The following is a 22,704-nucleotide window of genomic DNA, read 5'->3' as shown; positions in this document are numbered from 1 at the left end:
GATTTCTTTCCTTCTACTAACTTTAGGTTTTGTTTGTTCTTCTTTCTCTAGTTGCTGTATGTGTAAGGTTAGGTGGGATTTTGTTTGTTTCCTGAGGTACGATTGTATTGCTGTGAACTTCCCTCTTAGAACTTCTTTTGCTGCATCTCATAGGTTTTGAATCATTGTGCTTTTATTTTCATTTGTCTCTAGGTATATTTTGATTTCCTCTTTGATTTCTTCAGAGATCCATTGGTTGTTTAGTAGCGTATTGTTTAGCCTCCACATGTTTGTGTTTTTCACAGTTTTTTTGTTGTAGTTGATTTCTAATCTCATAGTGTTGTGGTTGGAAAGGATACTTGATATGATTTCAGCTTTTTAAAATTTACTGAGGCTCACCTTAGTATTAGAACTTATTAAATATTAGAAAATATGCTAATAAGTCATGGGAAAAGTTAATGGTCTAATTTTTGATCCTTGATACTAATTAATATTTTTAAGTTCAATGCTGTTGGCAACTTCAGTTCTTAAAGTTAGAAATAACTTATATAATGATTCGTGTACAGGCACATGTACATTAATATGAACTTTGATGCTAATTGCGTCTTTTGACAAACCATGCAGCGATAACCCTAATAGCATTGGATATCATTTTAAAATATTCATCTGTGAAACCCGGAATTTAGGATCAATAGAGCTTATCATAAGCAGAGTTTTTTATTTCAGTACAGTAGCTACTGAGAGATGGCCAAAAATGATTTCATTCTGGGCTTACTTCTGCAAATATAAAGTGATAATTTTCAGAGAAGCTGATGTGAAGAGTTTCTTATGTAAAGTGCCTACAATCCAGAATGTGACTGCCCCAGGATGCTCTAGTTTAAATCCTACTGCACTGACTGGGGGCCCACAAGGGGTAAGCACAGGGCTTTTACTCCGTTTATGGTACAAAACAGAAGCCAATTTTCATACGTGCTGGGAAAATGAGGGAAAAGATAGATACAAAATGCTTGGACATTTCTTTTCTTTTTTTTTTTGAATTTTTTTTTTATACAGTAGGTTCTTATTAGTTATTCATTTTATACATATTAGTGTATATATGTCAATCCCAATCTCCCAATTTATCACCCCCCCACCCCACCACTCTCCCCCCTTTGTGTCCATATATTTGTTCTCTACATCTGTGTCTCTATTTCTGCCCTACAAATGGGTTCATCTGTATCATTTTTCTAGGTTCCACATACGTGTTTTAATATATGATATTTGTTTTTCTCTTTCTGACTTACTTCACTCTGTGTGACAGTCTCTAGATCCATCCACATCTCTACAAATGACCCAATTTCACTCCTTTTTATGGCTGAATAATATTGCATTGTATACATGTACCACATCTTTATCCATTCGTCTGTTGATGGGCATTTAGGTTGCTTCCATGACCTGGCTATTGTAAATAGTGCCACAATGAACATTGGGGTGCATCTGTCTTATTGAAATATGCTTTACTCTGGGTATATGCCCAGTAGTGGGATTGCTGGGTCATATGGTAATTCTATTTTTAATTTTTTTAAGGAACCTCCAGATTGTTCTGCATAGTGACTGTATCAATTTACATTCCCACCAACAGTGCAAGAGGGTTCCCTTTTCTCCACACCCTCTTCAGCATTTGTTGTTTGTAGATTTTCTGGTGCTGCCCATTCTAACTGGTGTGAGGTGATACCTCATTGTAGCTTTGATTTGCATTTCCCTAATAATTAGTGATGTTGAGCAGCTTTTCATGTGCTTCTTGGCCATGTGTATGTCTTCTTTGGAGAAATGTCTATTTAGGTCTGCCCATTTTTGGATTGGGTTGTTTGTTTTTATAATATTGAGCTGATTGAGCTGATAAACTGTTTATGTATTTTGGAGATTAATCCTTTGTCCGTTGATTCATTTGCAAATATTTTCTCCCATTCTGAGTGTTGTCTTTTCATCTTGTTTGAAGTTCCCTTTGCTTTGCAAAAGCTTTGACGTTTCATTAGGTCCTGTTTGTTTATTTTGGTTTTTATTTCCATTACTCTAGGAGGTGGGTCAGAAAAGATCTTGCTGTGATTTATGTCAAAGAGTGTTCTTCCTGTGTTTTCCTCTAAGAGTTTTATAGTGTGGACCAGTCTTACATTTAGGTCTCTAATCCATTTTGAGTTTATCTTTGTTTATGGTGTTAGGGAGTATTCTAATCTCATTCTTTTACATGTAGCTGTCCAGTTTTCCCAGCACCACTTATTGAAGAGACTGTCTTTTCTCCATTGTATATCCTTGCCTCCTTTGTCATAGATTAGTTGACCATAGGTGCGTGGGTTTATCTCTGGGCATTCTATCCTGTTCCATTGATCTATGTTTCTGTTTTTGTGCCAGTACCATAGTGTCTTGATTACTGTAGCTTTGTAGTATAGTCTGAAGTCAGGGAGGCTGATTCCTCCAGCTCCATTTTTTTCCTTCAAGACTGCTTTGGCTATTCGGGGTCTTTTGTGTCTCCATAAAAATTTTAAGATTTTTTGTTCTAGTTCTGTAAAAAATGCCATTGGTGATTTGATAAGGATTGCATTGAATCTGTAGATTGCTTTGGGTAGTGTAGTCATTTTCACAATATTGATTCTTCTAATCCAAGAACATGGTATATCTCTCCATCTGTTTGTATCATCTTTAATTTCTTTCATCAGTGTTTTACAGTTTTCTGCATACAGGTCTTTCGTCTCCTTAGGTAAGTTTATTCCTAGGTATTTTATTCTTTTTGTTGCAGTGGTAAATGGGCGTGTTTCCTTAATTTCCCTTTCAGATTTTTCATCATTAATGTATAGGAATGCAAGAGATTTCTGTGTATTAATTTGGTATCTTGCTCCTTCACCAAATTCATTGATTAGCCCTAGTAGTTTTCTGGTGGTATCTTTAGGATTCTCTATGAATAGTATCATGTTATCTGCAAACAGTGACATTGTACTTCTTTTCCAGTTTGGATTCCTTTTATTTCTTTTTCTTCTCCAATTGCCTTGGCTAGGACTTCCAAAACTACGTTGAATAACAGTGGCAAGAGTGGACATCCTTGTCTTGTTCCTGATCTTAGAGGAAATGCTTTCAGTTTTTCTCCATTGAGAATGATGTTTGCTGTGGGTTTGTTGTATATGGCCTTTATTATGTTGAGGTAGGTTCCCTCTATGCCCACTTTCTGGAGAGTTTTTATCATAAATGGGTGTTGAATTTTGTCAAAAGCTTTTTCTGCATCTATTGTGATGATAATATGGTTTATATTCTTCAACTTGTTAATATGGTGTATGACATTGATTGATTTGCATATATTGAAGAATCCTTGCATCCCTGGGATAAATCCCACTTGATCATGGTATATGATCCTTTTAATGTGTTGCTGGATTCTGTTTGCTAGAATTTTGTTGAGGATTTTTGTATCTATATTCATCTGTGATATTAGTCTGTAATTTTCTTTTTTTGTAGTATCTTTGTCTGGTTTTGGTATCAGGGTGATGGTGGCCTCATAGATTGAGTTTGGGAGTGTTCCTTCCTCCGCAATTTTTTGGAAGAGTTTGAGAAGGATGGGTGTTAGCTCTTCTCTAAATGTTTGATAGAATTCACCTGTGAAGCCATCTGGTCCTGGACTTTTGTTTGTTGGAGGATTTTTAATCACAGTTTCAATTTCCTTACTTGTGATTGGTCTGTTCATATTTTCTGTTTCTTCCTGGTTCAGTCTTGGAAGGTTATACCTTTCTAAGAATTTGTCCATTTCTTCCATGTTGTCCATTTTATTGGCATAGAGTTGCTTGTAGTAGTCTCTTAGGATGCTTTGTATTTCTGCGGTTTCTCCTTTTTCATTTCTAATTTTATTGATTTGAGTCCTCTCCTTTTCTTGATGAGTCTGACTAATGGTTTATCAGTTTTGTTTATCTTCTCAAAGAGCCAGCTTTTAGTTTTATTGATCTTTGCTATTGTTTTCTTTGTTTCTGTTTCATTTATCTCTGCTCTGATCTTTATGATTTCTTTCCTTCTCCTAACTCTGGGTTTTTTTTGTTCTTCTTTCTCTAGTTCTTTTAGGTGTAAGTTTAGGTTGTTTATTTCGGATTTTTTTTTTTTTCTTGAGGTAGGCTTGTATAGCTATAAACTTCCCTCTTAGAACTGCTTTTGCTGAATCCCATAGGTTTTGGATCGTCGTGTTTTCATTGTCATTTGTCTCTAGGTATTTTTTGATTTCCTCTTTGATTTCTTCAGTGGTCTCTTGGTTATTTAGTAACGTATTGTTTAGCCTCCATGTGTTTTACGTTTTTTCCCTGCAGTTTATTTCTAATTTCATAGTGTTGTGGTCAGGAAAAGATTTACTGAAGCTTGATCTGTGATCCTAGATGTGATCTATCCTGGAGAATGTTCTCCGTGCAGTTGAGAAAAAAGTGTAATCTGCTGGTTTTTGATGGAATGTCCTGTAAATATCAGTTAAATCAGTTAAATCTCTCTGGTCTGTTGTGTCATTTAAAGCTTGTGTTTCCTTATTAGTTTTCTGTTTGGATGATCTGTCCATTGGTGTAAGTGAGGTGTTAAAGTCCCGCAGTACTATTGTGTTACTGTCGATTTCCTCTTTTATAGCTGTTAGCAGTTGCCTTATGTATTGAGGTGCTCCTATGTTGGGTGCAAATATGTTTATAATTGTTATATCTTCTTGTTGGATTGATCCCTTGATCATTACATAGTGTCCTTCCTTGTCTCTTGTAACATTCTTTATTTTAAAATGTATTTTATCTGATATGAGTATTGCTACTCCAGCTTTCTTTCTTTTTTTCTTTTTTTTTTTTTTTTTTGCGGTACGTGGGCCTCTCACTGTTGTGGTCTCCTCCGTTGAGGAGCAACAGGCTCCGGATGCGCAGGGTCAGCGGCCATGGCTCACGGGCCTAGCCACTCTGCAGCATGTGGGATCTTCCCGGACCAGGGCATGAACCCATATCCCCTGCATCGGCAGGCAGACTCTCAACCACTGTGCCACCAGGGAAGCCCTCCAGCTTTCTTTCGATTTCCATTTGCATAAAATATCTTTTTCCATCCCCTCACTTTCAGTCTGTATGTGTCCCTAGGTCTGAAGTGGGTCTCTTGTAGACAGCATATATATGGGTCTTGTTTCAGTGAGCCTGTGTGTTTTGTTTGGAGCATTTAATCCATTCACGTTTAAGGTAATTATCTATCAGTATGTTCCTATTACCATTTTCTTAATTGTTATGGGTTTGTTTTGTAGGTTCTCTTCTTCTCCTGTGTTTTAAAATGCCTGGACATTTCTTATCCATCAAAGCCATCCTGTATATCAGCTTTTCTTCTAGATGGAGGAATCAACACTCAACATGTCATACATACCATAAACCTGCCCTTAGGTAGCTCATATTTTTTTTCAAGAGACACTGTACCTGAGTCATTGTTAATCCATTCAAGTGCCCTTCAAGGAAAACCCTTTGTGGGCATGTTGGCTGATAAGGACCAAGAAGCTTGCCAGCTCAGCCCACAGAGAGATGGCAGTGTAAGTCACCAGGCTTTAAAATTCTTACTCTTCCCACTACACCCTAATTATAGGATAAAAATATCAGGATCTATTTCAAGGTTAAAAAAAATGACCTGAGTAGTTAACTTCACAAGAGTTTCGAAGCAAGAGTACCAGTCTACTGCTTGACTGGTAATGAAAGAGATTTCTGTTGGGTGCAATCAACTATCCTTAGGTCTTCAGAGTCTGCCACCAGCACTTCTACCTCTTGCCAAAAATGATACAGTATTAGGGCCTCCTGGATCTGTCGGTGGTAGGTGGAATAGAAAAGAATGTCAAGGTGGAGAGCTGATACCACTTCAGGTTTGAGAAACATAAGAGGGAGAAGCCCATCTCCCTACTCAACTCCAGAGATTCGTGCACATAAATGTTGACCCTAATAAAGGGTGCTGTGGGGAGAATTTAATTATCAGTATTTTTAAAATTTTTTAAATCCTCCCTCCCTCCCTCCCTCCCTTCCTCCTTCCTTCTTTCTTTTAGCTTAGCAGATGAAATTTATAAATTTATGTCTTCACTTTAAATGTATATTCCTAGGAATGTGGAAGTAGTATGTATATAGTGTTTACAAATAAATAAACCTTAGAAATAATATATATGTACAAATAAAGTTAGTCTGTGATAGCAAATGTTATTTTATGATTCAGAGGTTGATCACATCTCCAGCTGCCTTGTAATCCTAACGTTCCATTATCCTATCACAAAATACCATGCTTCTATTAGAGGGAAAGTGCCCATCTGAGTCATACCAAATTTAATTACTCTAATACTCATATAATTATGGAGTTGTCTTAAGTTCCAAATATATCCATTCCATTAAAAATTAATAGTTTTTCAATGAAGAGAGACAGTGTAATCTTAGTAGGAGGACATTTAAAAAGTAAAGAGGAGGTTAAAATGTATCAACATAAAAAGAACAAGAAAAATATCAAAGTCCTTTTCTTTCTGCCTCACCCTAGGCATGGAATATAGTACACCAGTAGAAGGGAGAAAATATGGAATTCATTTGACACACAAAAAACATTTATCGGGTGCATAGTATGTGCCATGCATTATTCTAGATACATGCATTATCACAATGTAATTGAGATCCCTGCTCTTTGGTATTTTTTATTCAAGTGGTGGGTGCTTTGTGGGCATGGAAGGTGGAGAGAAGGAGGCAGTAAGTGAGCATTAAAAACAGTAAGTAAATTTTTTTATATTCTTGTTTTAAAATTTTTATTGGAATATAGTTGATTTACAGTGTTGTGTTAGTTTCAGGTGTACAGCAAAGTGAATCAGTTATACATACACATATATCTACTCTTTTTTAGATACTTTTCCCATATAGGCCATTAGAAGGTATTGAATACAGTTCTCTGTGCTATACAGTAGGTCCTTATTAGTTATCTATTTTATATATAGTAGTGTGTTATATGTCAATCCGAATCTCTCAAATTATCCCTCTCTCCTCCCCCCCCACCCGGTAACCATAAGTTTGTTTTCTACATCTGTGACTCTATTTCTGTTTTGTAAATAAGTTCATTTGTAACTTTTTTTTAGATTCCACATGTGAGTACTATCATAAGATATTTGTCTTTCTCTGTCTGACTTACTTCACTCAGTATCACAATCTCTAGGTCCATCCATGTTGATGCAAATGGCATTATTTTTTTTTCTTAATGGCTGAGTAATATTCTGTTGTTTCAATATATATGTACCACCACATCTTCTTTATTCCTCTGTTGATGGACATTTAGGTTGCTTCCATGTCCTGGGTGTTGTAAATAGTGCTGCTATAAACATTGGGGTGCACTTGAAAGACAAGGTTGTGCTTTTGGACAAGAGTAACAGAAAATAATGTAGCAGAAAAAAAGGTGTAACTTGGAGTCCCACCAGGTTACAGAAAGCCAAGAAGGGACTTTTTGGCTGTAAGATATAAAATCTAGACAATATCCTTTACTCTTTTTTTTTTTTTTTTTTTTTTTTTTTTGCAGTAAGTGGGCCTCTCACTGTTGTGGCCTCTCCCGTTGCGGAGCAAAGGCTCTGGACGCGCAGGCTCAGTGGCCATGGCTCACAGGCCCAGCCGCTCCGTGGCATGTGGGATCTTTCCAGACCGGGGCACAAACCCGTGTCCCCTGCATCGGCAGGCGGACTCTCAACCACTGCAACACCAGGGAAGCCCCAATATCCTTTACTCTTACAATTATAGAAAAAGTTTTGGAACCAATGTGTTATTCATAATGTTTTCAAATCAATGAGCTTCTCAATCATGCAAACATAATGCAATATTTTAGTTGAGTTTTCTTCAGAATTATGAAAATAGATATTAGAATCCTCCCTCCCTCCCTCCCTCCCTCCCTTCCTTCCTCCTTCCTTCTTTCTTTTAGCTTAGCAGATGAAATGGTATTTTATTGTTTTATCCCTTGATTCTGTGTGTGTCTAGGAATGTAGGGCTGATCCTGGGGAATCACTTCACTGTAGTGTGGGTAGCCTCCATCTGCTCCTCCAAACTCTGACAAGACTTGTCTTCCAGGATTCCAGCACACGAATCAAGGAATTGGGTGTCATGCACGGTATTCTGAAAGATAATTTTCATCATATAATAGCAAACGTTATCTTTTCTATTTCAAGTCATTTTTATAAACAGAAAAAGAAAAAAAATCAAACAATTTTATATAAATAAAATGATAAATTTAAAATATGCATATTTTAATGTTTCTATTTTATATATTTTTGGTATCAAAATTGTACTGGGACCACAATATTTTCTTACTGCCAAGAGATATCCATAGGCACTTATTATTTATTTAAATAATCAACAAAATGGAACAGCATAAAATATTGAAACTATTTGTCTGTTTGAAATGCTGACAACATTTTTAAAAAAGACAACATAAAGGAAGACTAAATTGGTATATTTTAATTCTACAAAAATGTATAAATATTGAAATTTATAGCAGAGGAACAATTATTTAGTAATGCTTACATTTAAAATGTGTAATTCTTGATGCACAGTCTACTTTTATAAATGTTAAAGAACTGTGTGCCAAGCATGAACCTAAAACAGTTTTGAAATTGTTTCTCCTTAGCTGTGGCTATACTGATCAAAAAAGCAAAAGCTTCAAAAAAAAATCATAAAATCATCATGTCCTTTTTTTTCCCACGTGTGCTATTTTTAGCTAAAAGTACAACTGAAACCAAGAAGCAGCTTACATTCATTTTATCCTAAATTAAAAGCATGATGAAAATTTCATTTTTTAACCATTATAGATATAGCCTTAATCATCTATTTTCCTGTCCTCATTCTTACTCATTAAAAACAGAATATTAAGTGATTTGTTCTCCTTAGCTAAAAACAAAAGCAAAATGATAACTTTTTATAATGGTGATATAAATATCCTAGAAGTGGTCTTTATCTTAAAAGATAATTAACAAAAAGCTGCCCTGCATCACTAGTATTTCAGAAGGATTTTTTTAAACAAATACAATTAAAATTGCCTTTAGAATTTATTGAACAATATAAAACAAAAGTTGGACACAAATTTATACAAACTATTTAAAACACATTACTGGTGTTCATTCAGTACCTTAAATTCATACAATATACCTAATAGCAGTTTGAACGTGGTGTAAGTCACACCAGATGTGTTTGTGTGCTATACAGAAGAGTGGCTGATTTTACTGATTCCATATTTTGGCATATTGAGGAAAAATGGGAAAAAATGGTAGTGGCTGAATCCTGAAACACAAACTGTCTTAAGACTTAACCAAATTTTTGCTGCCCAACTGACTGGAAATTTATTCAAGATTTGTAGATATCAGCTGTGCATAAAGACAGATTGTAAATGATGACACATCCATTAAGATCTTGAATTTCCTAAATTCTTCATATTTATTAAATCAGCATGCATTGTAACTTGAGAATGCATACAAGTTTTGCCTCTTCTGAAACTAGTTTTAGCATCTGTAAATAATATGCCAATAAAATGGTTGTGATCAGATAAGATCATCATTTCACAAGTGGTGAAAACAATGTAGGGGGGTAGCCAAAATTTTAAGTTTTATGGAACCAATTTGTACTATATTCTTAACCTCCCACCAAAAAATTAAAAAGGTAAAATCTTTCCTGTTGTTTTATTGTTGTATTCTTTTCTCTCTTTACTGTTTTTTTCCCTTTTTATTATTAGGCTGTTTCTAAGCACCATGGCAAAATTGAAATTGTGGGTTGTTTCTATGATAGTCTACAGAGCTCCACTGGGGCTCTTTTAAGTCTCTGCCTATTACCCTGCAGTCTTTGAAGCTGCATAACCTAGAACCTACCCAATGGTCACAGTAATAGATGGTCTAATTCTGTGCAAGCTGTAGGCCAATCTTACTTTTACTTTGAACATAATTATAAGGAAAATAGAAGTGAGGGGGGAGGATGCTCTGTTAGTGACTGCGGAAGAGGCTATTGCCCAGTAATACTAGAATGTTCTGTAATCATGCTGTTTCCTGTTAATCTCTTTATTTTTTGCTGCAGGTCTTTATTTATTGTCTATAGCAGTATTTTATAGAACTAATCTTATTTAAGCATGAAAGGTAGTGAGAATTTATATATCTCTGAATAATCAATGTACTTACCATAAAATGTTTAACAAAGACATTTTTCTCATTATTGTGCCTTTTTTTTGAGTGCTTTTTAATTGAAGACAATATTAGGTTATATTAACAATGATGAGTCCTGGCAACACTGATTACAGCTATATGATCTTTGGGCAGGCCACATTACACATCTGGGTCTCAGGTAAACTAAGACTAGGTCATCTGTAAAGTCCTTTCAAAGATTCTGCAGTTGTGTTTTTTTCATAGACTTGCTCATAGAAAATAAATTAATTGCTCCTGTGAAACCATGAAAATACATATGATTCTTAAGAGAATGGTATGTCTCCCCTCTAGAAATAAAAATCTATGCCTTCAAATGGCCACCGAGCTCAACCAAAAAATAAAAATAAAAACTATTTTATCTTAATAGAGCAACTTATATAATACAGCAGCATGTTTATAAAATGTCTTGTTTCACTTCCATAAGGCAGGATATTTTATCATACAGAACAAAACATAGTCCATACATGAATGTGAAGAATATTAGCAAGAAAATTATATTTGGCGACAGTTATGCAAATCCTGTCTAAATATATTACTAGACTTTACTTTAAAATATAAAATAATGTGCCAAAAATATGATACAGTAGCACTTAGCAAATTAACACACATTTTTCAGTTCATTAATTCAATAAATGTTTAAAGAATATTTACTATGTGCCAAGAACTCTACCGGGAATATCACAGTGAATAAAACTAACAAAGTGCAGGTTTTTAGGAGGCTTACATTCTAGGGTATGAGATGGGGATATTGGGGAGTGAGGAGGTAGAATTATAGACAAAATATAAAGAAGCAAATTTGTAGTTTGTCAGAGTGTACAAGGAATAGAGAGGGCAGCGGGGAGAAGGGTTTGCCTTACTGATGAGGTATTTGAACAGAGACCTAAAGAAAATGAGTGAGAGTTTTGTTGGGCAAGAGAACAAAACATTAAGACAGAAATTTGCTTGGCAGTCACAGTAGAATAAGGGGCAGTCAGAAGTGTGTGTGTGTGTGTGTGTGTGTGTGTGTGTGTGTGTAGAGGGATATCATTCATGAAGGACCTTAAGGACCACTGTAAGTTTGGTTGGAGAAACATGAAGTCACAGGGCTGTGATCAGAGAAGTGAAACAATCACATTTATGTTTAACAGAATGACTTTGGCTGTTGTATTGAAAAAAAAAAAACAATTAGGGGCAAGGATTGGGAAATTAGGAAACCAAATTATATGCATATTTCAATTTAAAAGGTTACAGGTAGTGACACAGTGGATGTGGTGCCAAGTCGTTGGTTCATGGTTATATTTCATATACCGAATCAAGGGAATTTGCTGATGAATTAAAGTTGAGAGAGAAAGAGAAGAGTCAAAAGTGACTCTAGAGTTTTGATCTGAGCATCTGGAAGCCTGGAGTTGGCATTAACTTCAATGGGGAATACCTCAGATGAGGAAGATTCAAGTCATTTGAAATATTTATTAGTCTACCTCCATAGACAAGGAGTGTATTAGATGAATGCATTGTGAATCCACTCATGATTTTAATTTTCTGTATTGAATACATTTTTTTTTTTTTTTTTTTTTTGCGGTAAGCAGGCCTCTCACTGTTGTGGCCTCTCCGGTTGCGGAGCACAGGCTCCGGACGCACAGGCTCAGCGGCCATGGCTCATGGGCCTAGCTGCTCCGTGGCATGTGGGATCTTCCTGGACTGGGGCACGAACCCGTGTCCCCTGCATCGGCAGGCAGACTCTCAACCACTGCGCCACTAGGGAAGCCCTGAATACAGTAATTTTGAAAGGAAAATTTAATTAGTCATTAGTTTTTGGTGGTTTGTAATATTTAGTATTATTTTTTTTTGTTTGTTAGACGCTAACGGCATTTGCTGAAACCATATGAGGATTCTTTGAAAATTCTTCTCTGGCATTCAAGCTCAGGCAGTTTTCATATTTCCTGTATTTTTGCTATGACCATAATGAACTTTCAAATACTTAAAATGCTTCCAAAATGTGTCAAATTCCGTTTCAGTGAAGTAGCTATATTTTTAAAAACTTGTCATTGACTCTTCACTAGATAACATATGCATTTTGATTGACAAATCCATAATAAGTGAAACAGATTGTATAAAAGAGTTCTTGAGTGTTTAAGCTTTTTAAATTTAAGGAAGAATGCCTTGCAGGGACATTTTGTCATATTTTAGTCAGGACAAGAGGAAAAGAGGGAAGAAGAGAGTTAAAATGGAAACTGTGATTGTCAAGTCAGACCTCAGTTGACTTGTGAGGCCACTGTCAATTTAAGGCAGTGGTTTACTAGCTCTTAGGAGTCACAGCTTCCTTAGAAATTTGCTGTAAGCAATGGATTCTCTCGTCAGAAAAAAATGCCCGACATTAAAATTTTGTTTATAATTTTAAATTTAAATAAATTTAAAACATATCAGCACAAATTTCACGGATAGATTTTTCTTCCTTTTCATGTCTTCTCTACTCTAGAGGTCACATCTTCCATTCCCCCACCACCCTCTGCCTAAAATTTCTCTTAGCTGCTGAGTGCATTTACAGTGAATAAAATACATATGTAGAGCAAGTTTATGGGCATTTTAAATGGTGTCAAGTGGTGTCACAGATTTTTCTTTTTTTTTCATGTTTTCTACTTACGTATTTTGAACACAAAGTGTTTTAAGATGGAAAAAGAACATGTGAAGGTAGCCTAATTATGACTGTGTTCCTTGAGTCATAATTTATGGCAAATGATATCTAGCATTTCAGTTAAAATAAAAGTTTAATGGATATATATTGAGTTCATTCCCCCAGTGATGAATAGTTTAGATATTCTGGCATAGCAATGAAATTCTGATAGTAATGCATTATTATTATTATTATTTATTTTATTTTATTTTATTTTATTTTTTTGCGGTACACAGGCCTCTCACTGTTGTGGCCTCTCCCGTTGCAGAGCACAGGCTCCGGACGCGCAGGCTCAGCGGCCACGGCTCACGGGCCCAACCACTCTGTGGCACGTGGGATCTTCCCAGACCGGGGCACGAACCCGTGTCCCCTGCGTCAGCAGGCGGACTTTCAACCACTGCGCCACCAGGGAAGCCTGATTTCATGTACTTTAAATTGAATTTTCAAATTCTCCTCCACTTTTTTGTTTAAATGTGATGTTTTTATAAGAACTCTATGAGATGTCAATATCCAATTTAAGTTTTTTCCTGGTACAAAATTTGGAACTGATTTTTGAGCAACAAATTCATTGCTCAGAAGTAATTCAATGTATGGCCTTGCTGTTGACATAGAAATTCAACATGTTTCCATGAAGGTCCAGTAGAAACAGAGGTTATAAAACAATTTATAATATTTCATAATGAAGTTATTTTATAAGGCATTTACATTGTCCCTTTTTCCACATTATAAGAAAAAAATAAAAATAGCCCCCCCTCCCAAACTTAATCCTGTGACATGATGGCAATAATTTTTTTTAAAAAGCAAACACAATTTGTTTTTCAAGTTGTTCTGATGTTTAATAACAGTTTGCTGTTATTTATTCTGTCCATGTGCTTTTTAATCAGATACAAATTTTAGTAGGGAAATAAGCAAACATTCCTAAAAATGAATTATAAACAACTGTGTTTTAGAATACTAAAAGGATTTTAAAACTTTCAATTCAACAAAGTTAATATTTTTTCCTAATTGAAATAATGGAAAAGCATAAGTGTAGACACTTTCATGGCTTAGGGGAAATGGTCTTCATGCCCCCAGAGTCATGTTCCTTAGCAGCCATTGTTGAGATCTGCTTCCACTACAGTCCTGCATGGTAGGCACCATTTTATCTTCTTCAGAAGGTTCATCTAGACATTGATTACTGTTAACATGTCTCAAGGTGAGTCTCTGTAAAAGATAACCAATAATCAGTGCAACATATTTTATCTTAAACTTCACTAGCACATCAGATTAAATCTGCTCTTTAAAAAGTCCTTTTTTTTTTTTTGGTATAAACATTGTGATATGTTTGTAAAAGGAACTGTGCACAGGTGGCTCTGAATTAATTATTATACAACTTTCACTGTTATGGTTTCATTATTGTCTAATGCACCTTTGTTTGCAGATGGTTGAAGAAATTGGCCGACATTTATCATGCATTGCTAAGAATTCAGGCTCCTTTGCAAAAAGCCCATTTGTGAGCTTAGAGTTCAGTTAAGGAGTGCAAATATTAACAAGCTTTTACCGAATCTTAGTTTTCTTAGGCATGTGTTACTTAGTAACCATTTGGCAAATATGAAAAGAGATGTCACAGCTGTGACCCAGATGAACAAAACTGCTGGAGATGTTCCCTTTTCAAAATACTATACAAGCCATAGTATCTGTGACTGTGAGACATTCATTGTAGAAGAGTAATTACCATAGCAACAAAGATCTATCTTACTTGATGGTGTGCTCACCATATTTAGTTTGCATTTTTAAGGATCTTAAAAAAATACCAGCATCAAATAAAAACAGATATGATGGACATATATTTTAAAATATTGTACCTATATATATTTTCATAACAACAATATTAATAAGCATCCCCTCAGTACCCAAATGCTGAAATGTAATTCCAATAATTGCACCAGGTTAACCAGTCTTCTCTTTTGAGTTCACATTTACATTTTGAAGTCATATCTTTGGACTTTTCAGATATACATTTTAAGTCCACATGGTTTTATATACTAACTTATGCACTAATTGTATACATTATCATATACAGTTCTGCTTAGTTTCATGGGCAATGCCTAGAACCATACTACATGAAAAACTCCCCAGCCAGAAGAGACGTGTTTGAATATGGGAGGTGATTTGGAGATATATCTTGAAAAAAGTATCCATATATTATACTTTTGTTGCAAATTACCAAAATTAAAGGTAGACAAATACTTTTTTTGGGGGGGTGGGCTCTTGATATTATATTGAAAGTCAGAAGATAAAAAATGCAGGGGGCATGCAAAAAAATGGTGGTGAAACACTGCCTAGACACTTATAATTTGTTTTGGATTAGGACTACAAACACCCCGAACTGTGCTGTCCTGAGAAAAGATAGACTGGAAAATAGGCTTGTGGTAAAGGATGCTTAATAGACAACAAACAGGAAATTAAAAGAGCAAGGCTATTAGATGTGAAGAAGATTTGAAGATTTAGGCCTTTGTTGTTGCTCTTTTCAATACATGGAATCAAGCCATTTATACTGAAAAATGGACAAAAGAAGAAATGGCCAAAGATAGGCAAGAAGATAGTTGATTTATGCTTATGATGCCAGAAATTATTTTGTTCATTTATGAACCAAAAGCCAACTTGGAAAAAAATACAAAAGAAAACAAGCATTTTTTTCTAGAAAGTTCTAGTTAAAAAATCAAAATGTTCATTTTGTTACGTACCTGAGGTCCTTTGTGTATATATGTCCTTTTCCAAAAAAGCCACTTACCCTTGTTTGCTTCTATTAGATCCTTTTCAAAAACACGTATATGACTTTAAGGATTAGATTGAATATGTGTTGTCAATTTACATATATGATGATAGTTTTTAAAATATCAGTAAGTATTCTTTCTAAAAAATGCGTAAATATTTTCTTTGAAGGAATTCATTAGTAGTCAAAAGCCACTGCTGTTAAGATAACCAACCAAGGAAAATACTCTCCTTTTCAGTGTAGTGGAGTGGAAAGATCAGACATTTTAGGGCTAGATAGCCATAAGTGTGAATTTCTGCTTCCCAAGTTACTAGCCATGAAAATTTGGGCAAGCTACCAAATCATTCTGAGGACATACTTTGTCAGATGCTTAATTATACTTACTAATATGTAAAAATGCTCTTTCCCGTACTGCTTAAAAAATTTGACCTTTAGTCAGCTATCTGTGATCCGTTGCAACCTAAGGGTAAAATTGTTAACCATGTTTATAGGCATCAATGACTTACAGTAAAAATGACCTCTGATTGATTAACTGCATCTGCATCTGATAAACGGCATTATAATACCAGATAGGAAGGCAAATAGTGGGCCTCTTTAAGTGCAAAAGACTTGTAATTTTGTGAGACTAAATAGTTAAATCTGAGATGACCACTTGGTGGGCATTGCGCCTACCAGGTTTGGTTTCTTTGATAACAAACTAAGATAATACATGCAAATTGCTTTGTGCAAAAGGTCCAGACTTTTTCAGCTTTCCAATGTATGTTTGGAATGCCCTGTCTCAAATGTAAGTCTAATCTAAACAACATCCCTCTTCCCCCTCCTCTCCATACTTCCATTCCCAGCCTTGTCATAAGTATCCCAAGCTCAATTGTGTCCTCTACTAACAACCTTTAACTGATACATCTGAACCAGAATAACTCCCTAACTTCCCACGTGTTCTCATAGCAAGGTATTGGACAATATAATAGCTTTTATTTACAGGACAATAATCCCCTTAAGATCAAGAACTAGGACAGGTAGTTATTGGACTTGAACTGAATAATAATTCATTTTACTGCCTACTGAGAAGATACTCACAAATCATACAAGTCAGAAAAGTACAATTTTTAAAAGCTTTTATTATTATAATTATGTCATTTAGCCAGCCACAAAGAAATGCTCAGAAATAATTTACTTCATAAAGTTATTGAAAATTACATCTTACTCTTCAATAATGCATTTGCTTTAAGTTTCAGGTTAAAATAGTAAATTTTAGAAAGGATATGTTGTATCTGCACACAAAGTATCTGAATAAAAATTAACAAAATTTAATAATTTCAGTGTTCCAAAAACAATTTTTGGGTTATGTTAGTTTTTTTTTATTGTTTTTTTCAGCTCTGTTACAAAATCTATTGTCATGTAGACATGGCTATAGTTAGAAAGAGCTAATATGTCATAATGTATTCCATCAATTATACTTATGCATATGTATATTTGAAATAAAGAAAATACCTATTAATAATAAACAATACACAAATACCTATTAATAAATAATAGACAAACACCACTTAATATATGCAGCCTCCAAATTAATGAGCAGCTAAGAAGTAAAAGAAAAATAACTCCACAGAGAAATAGCACATAATGATTTTTTTAAACCACATTTTAAAGAAATAAGTTTAGATTTCAATAACAAAACATAAAAACACTAAAATAAATTTAATAAAGTCTTCAGCACAAACCTCCAAAATTATTTGAGAAAGTAATCAGTAAAATTCTTAAAAATGTTTCTAAAAATTTCCATTCTTGTATAGTTTCTTAGATGCCATTTTTGCAAAGGGTTATCATTACATATTTCCACAGTGGGCTGTTGGGAGCCATCAGCTACTTTGCTTACTGAGAGACAGGACTGGGTGAGTATGTGAAGAAGAGTGTGGGTCTGTTTGACAAAGAAAATAATGAGTAATGACAAAATCTAGTACAAAAGCAGTAATAAATCAATCATTCTCAGCAACATACAATTTCTACTGGATAAGCACTGAAAGCACACGTCACAATAATTGCATCTATGGAGCTGTGAGCCACATCCCTTTAGCTGACTTTCATGTCAACTGTATTCAGTAGGAGTAACTGAAGATAAGACTGAGAATATGGAGAAGAGCCTGAGATCAAATGATGAAACATTTGGAGCAAAAGTTTATTTTGGATAGAAAAGGTTATATTCTTAGTGTTCATTCCAGCAATAAAATGCTCTTAGCATTAAATGAGTTATTTTGTGAGTGCATATTCAAAACCGTTGATTAGTCCAGTGAGTTTTTGATTATGGTCTTTGGCTCCCTCATTCCTTTGCCCTAAACTTGAGTGGATGCCAGGGAAGAATCTAGGGGATAATTTAGCTTTAAGGCTTGGCTTTACTTTGTACAGTATGGTACTCAAGTTATTTCCACTGTGTTTTCACAGGGCTAACCTGGTGGCATTAAAAGTGTTCCACATATGCATTGGTACATTCATCTAAATGTCAATTAGAAAGTTAATGAAGGGAGGAAAAAGAAAATGATTAACTCCATTTGGGCTCTTAATTTGACATAATTCTCCTAATTAATTTGTAATTAATTTATTTGTCTGTTTCTTGTTTTCCATCTATTTCCTCCACAGGAACATAAGCTCCAGGAATGCCAGGGAACATGACTATCTACATTATGAAGTCCAGTGCCTGCTCACGAGGTACTCTATAAGTTTGTTGATTGAAATATTTAGTGGAAGACCAATGCAGAAAATAAATTCTGATAAAATTAAACTACATCTCTTGGGCAGCTTACTGGATACAAATCATTGGATTTTTCCATTTCAAGGACTTACTTTCTACAGTCAAATGGTAGATAAATGATTTACAAAGATAGGAAAGGTAACGTTAACATATATAATAAATTTTATTTGTGAAATGATACTGTTCACCATATAGTTGATTGGTTAAGAAGACTAGTTTTGGGGGCTTTTTATGAAATCAAGCTTGCCTTTCCTATCTATACTGTTTTAAATTTCTGGGTGTGATAATCCTCTACCCTTAGTGATTTCTTTTTGCAATGAACATCTTTTTGGTAAATGTCATGTTAACGTCAAAGACCGCAGTGTTAGTGATTATGAATTTCATGTGTTATTAAAAAGAAAAATGAATTATAAAGTTTTCCTTGGTTTAAAACAAAAATAAAAACTTGATTTTACTTATACTCAGGAAATGTACCTCCAGAACATGAATACGGTATAAACTTTTCCATAAAAAATATATTTGTTGAAAAAAATATATATTTGTAATATTTTCCCCCAAAATGTTTATCACATGAATGACAATGAAACAAACTCAAAGAAATTTCACTCTAGGTACTTCTGAAAAACCATATACCAGAAGAAATTAGAAATATGAAACAACCCCTTTGAGATAAAAAATTATTTTTTATTTAAAAAAACCCACAAAAACATTTAGTGCTTTCATTTGTTTGAAAAAAAAAAGTATAGTTTTTTTTTCCTGAGTGTTCTGTTTAGAAGAGATACCAATTGTTAATATTTTATTGGTTTTCTAGTAATTTTAATCCCTTATGCAAATTTATGTAATTGAGCTCATCTAGTTAAATAGACTTCACTTTATATATATATATATATATTTTTTTTTTTTTTTTTTGCGGTACGCGGGCCTCTCACTGGTGGCCTCTCCTGTTGCGGAGCACAGGCTCCAGACGTGCAGGCTTAGCGACCATGGCTCACGGGCCTAGCCGCTCCGCGGCATGTGGGATCTTCCCGGACCGGGGCACGAACCCGTGTCCCCTGCATCGGCAGGTGGACTCTCAACCACTGCGCCACCAGGGAAGCCCAACTTCACTTTATATTGTGGGCATCATTCTTATAATTAAATATTTTAAAAACCTAAAAAATAAACAATTTCTACAAAGGAGACTTGCCAAAAATCATTTAATTTTCCATTGGGGTTGGGGGATAGCCAATTTGGAGCTACTGTAAATAATGCTGTGATAAACATCTCTGAACATCTCTCTCCACATCTATAATCATTTCTTTAGAGATGATTCTTAGACGTGAAATCACAAGATCAAAAGGTATGAACATTTTAATACATATTAGTAAATTTTTTTAAAAATCTGTAATATTTTTTTTGCAATAATAACAACAGCGGTTTTCTTGTGATTACTCTATTCCAGAATACTGTATTTGTGTCAGTTTCACTGCATCTGCATCAGTATTGTGTGTTGCCACTATAAACATTTCTTGACATATGGACAGGATAAATAAAGAAATGGATAAAAGAACACATATGAAATGACTTTTTTTACAGTTATTTAATGGCTTTTTATAGTTATTTAAATACCTTTTTTTCATTTTCATTGGTTAATTTATATTTCTCCTTTGCTGTATTCAAGACCTTGGATATTTTTATATTGGATATTGGATTTTTTTATATTGGATATTTTATATATATATATATAAATGTAAATAAATATATTGTATATTTATATTTTTTCTTTTAAATGCTCTTTTTTAAGCATGCCAGCCATTTGTCATATTTGTTACAAATGCCTCTCGCAACTGTAGGAAACTGTCATACTAACTCAGTTTTGAAAGCAATGTGACATACAGACTGACATGGAGCATACTGCCAAATATCATTTCCTATAGCATTATTTAAAATATTGACTAGAAAACAGGATAATATGAACCCTGTGCTGGTATTGGTTTCTCTTTATAACATAGCATTACTTAATTGTTCTCTATTGAAATATAAAGCATTAGTATTTCCTGAGATTTACAAAATTTCAATCATACTATTTTAAGACGCATAAGAAAAAGTTAATACTTCCTGCCTTTAAACATATTTTTGCTATCTGAAACAAGATGTGTCATGCAGTATCTCTAAATCTACCCTTTTTTTCTGTGGTACGTGGGCCTCTCACTGTTGTGGCCTCTCCCGTTGCGGAGCACAGGCTCTGGATGCGCAGGCTCAGCGGCCATGGCTCACGGGCCCAGCCGCTCCGCGGCATGTGGGATCTTCCCAGACCGGGGCACGAACCTGTGTCCCCTGCATCGGCAGGCGGACTCTCAACCACTGCGCCACCAGGGAAGCCCTAAATCTACCCTTTTAAAGATAAAATTACTACGGAAAGCCAACTGGAATCAGGCTAGGGAAACAATTTTGGTGACAAAGTAAGAATCATAAAATTATAAAATTAGGTCATACCTTTGGGTAAAAAAGCACTAAGTAAAAAAATTGATATTTTAATGAACAGATAGAAGTGACTGTATGGTTGATTGAAGAACCAATCATACAGGTCTCAGTTTAAAAGATGCCATACGAAACGTTGAAAATGAAACTTGGTCAATTTTATTATATATAATGATAAAGAATGAATTTGGACTGTTATAGGTAATTTAATAGCAAAAACCGTAGGATTTCTCCTATTGATCAAGTACAGAATAACAATTATTTTAATATAATAAAGTTCTTATTTAAGTTTTAAGTATGATCTCCTGACAAGGTGATCTGTGCACTTGTTAGGATAGAATATGAGTATTAAAAAAAGTAAGTGTACCAATGTAGGTATTTAACAAACAAGAACTAAAAGCGTAATACTAAACTACTGAAATTCCTATTTACTAATTGTTTCTACATAAGAAATCACAGCTCTGGGTCAGCGGGACTATGGAAATATAATACTTGTCTGATATACACAGCCTTCAAAAGGTAAATCAAGCAACTATTTTTATTAGGAATCCTACTCAGGGAAATGGCTGGGTTGGCAATTATAGATAACTTACCTTGAAATTATATTCCCATTTACCTGCTTTCTAATAAAGGTAAATAAAAGAGGAAGTATTAAGTAAAATCTAAATATAAGCTTCTGTGATTTCAGTAAATATCAATCCCATATATTTTACCTACTGAAAAAAAATTCCTGATATTGTGTCTCTGAGAAACATTTGACACAGATGGATATCAAATTCATAACAAGCATTTTCTCAGTCAACTTGCTCAGTCACATGAAAAACAAGACTTATTTTTAGCATCATATTTTGCTTTTTTCTTTGTTGCATAGTGTTTGTTGAGCATAAGTGTTCTGTTCTAAAATTAGATTCTCACACTGTATGTAGCCGCCTGAATGTTCAAAAAGAAATGTGATTATGTGCACTTATTGCAGGAAAATACAGATTTCAAATGGATTGAACCCAATTGCAATGAAATAGAATAATATAAGACAACTTGAATAAAAAAGAACGGATGGATGACAGACCTTTATAACAGTAATCTTTAAAATATTTCAGTGAAATGAAATATAGGTTTTTTTTCCCTTTTGTTTTAACTTTGTGGCAATGCACTTTCACAGCACCAAAGTGTTCAAGTAATTTTTTCAAGAGATTCTAGACCGGGTGGGGATTTTCCAGTTTTGCTAATGATGCTCAGGTTGCCCCCAAAATGAACAGGTATAAAGTGATACTGAATTAAATGTATGGTTGTGTTGTTTAAGAAATATTTAGTTAGGAAAGTGGGAAACTCCATATTTCAAATCAGAATTGGCCAAAGACATGTATTTATTACCAACAAGTTCTTAGTTTCATTCAAATGAAAGGTGAAACAATTAGATATTAATTAATTATATTATGAATACGTGTGGCTAAAATTCATAAGCAATCAGACCATACTGACAAAGTAGTTTTATGACTGCCTGTTTATCTAAGTAGACAAAATTTATTGCAGTACATCTTTCCAGTTATTAAGGAAAGGAGAAATTCTGTGTGAATACAGTTTGGTACCACAAATAATTGATAATATTTAACCATTTCTTTCATTTGTATTACTGTACATTTATCTTATCAAATTGAGATAGGCTGGGACCTGGGACCCTGTGCTGCAGTGCTGCAATGCTTGCACCTGGACAAACATCTGAGCTACAAATTACAAAGAAACTATATAGGACTAAAAATAACTGTGTGCATGCACAGGTGGGGCAAATTATGGACAAAAAGATACAGAAAGACCAAAAAAAAAACCCAACTGCCACTTCTGAAGAGCTGGGAGCAAAAGCAGGGTACTGTGCATGCCCCCTGTGCACAACACCACCAAAGGGGTGGGAAAAACACCTAAGCCACCCCTCTGGCCTG

At 34.6% G+C, this 22,704-nt stretch overlaps 1 protein-coding gene across 2 annotated transcripts in view; it reads right to left on the bottom strand.

Moving 5' to 3' along the window:
* Nucleotides 1-13,871: 13,871 nt before the first annotated feature.
* The window catches only part of GALNT13 (polypeptide N-acetylgalactosaminyltransferase 13), a gene marked incomplete at both ends in the record, with an annotated part of 492,276 nt that continues 483,443 nt past the window's right edge, over nucleotides 13,872-22,704 (bottom strand). Inside the window, one exon of one of the 2 annotated variants that reach the window (XM_079710390.1) lies at nucleotides 13,872-14,012. In XM_079710390.1, the coding sequence (XP_079566516.1) occupies nucleotides 13,872-14,012 (141 nt within the window). Of the gene's footprint in view, nucleotides 14,013-17,293; nucleotides 17,483-22,704 lie in introns of those variants that run through there. The other variant, XM_079710389.1, reaches the window with a different exon arrangement.

This window comes from Hyperoodon ampullatus (genome assembly GCF_949752795.1).
Source record: "Hyperoodon ampullatus genome assembly, chromosome: 8".
NCBI classification, from domain to species: domain Eukaryota; kingdom Metazoa; phylum Chordata; class Mammalia; order Artiodactyla; family Ziphiidae; genus Hyperoodon; species Hyperoodon ampullatus.
The sequence above is the reverse complement of the archived record's forward strand: the minus strand, read 5'-3'. Positions and strand labels throughout refer to the sequence as shown.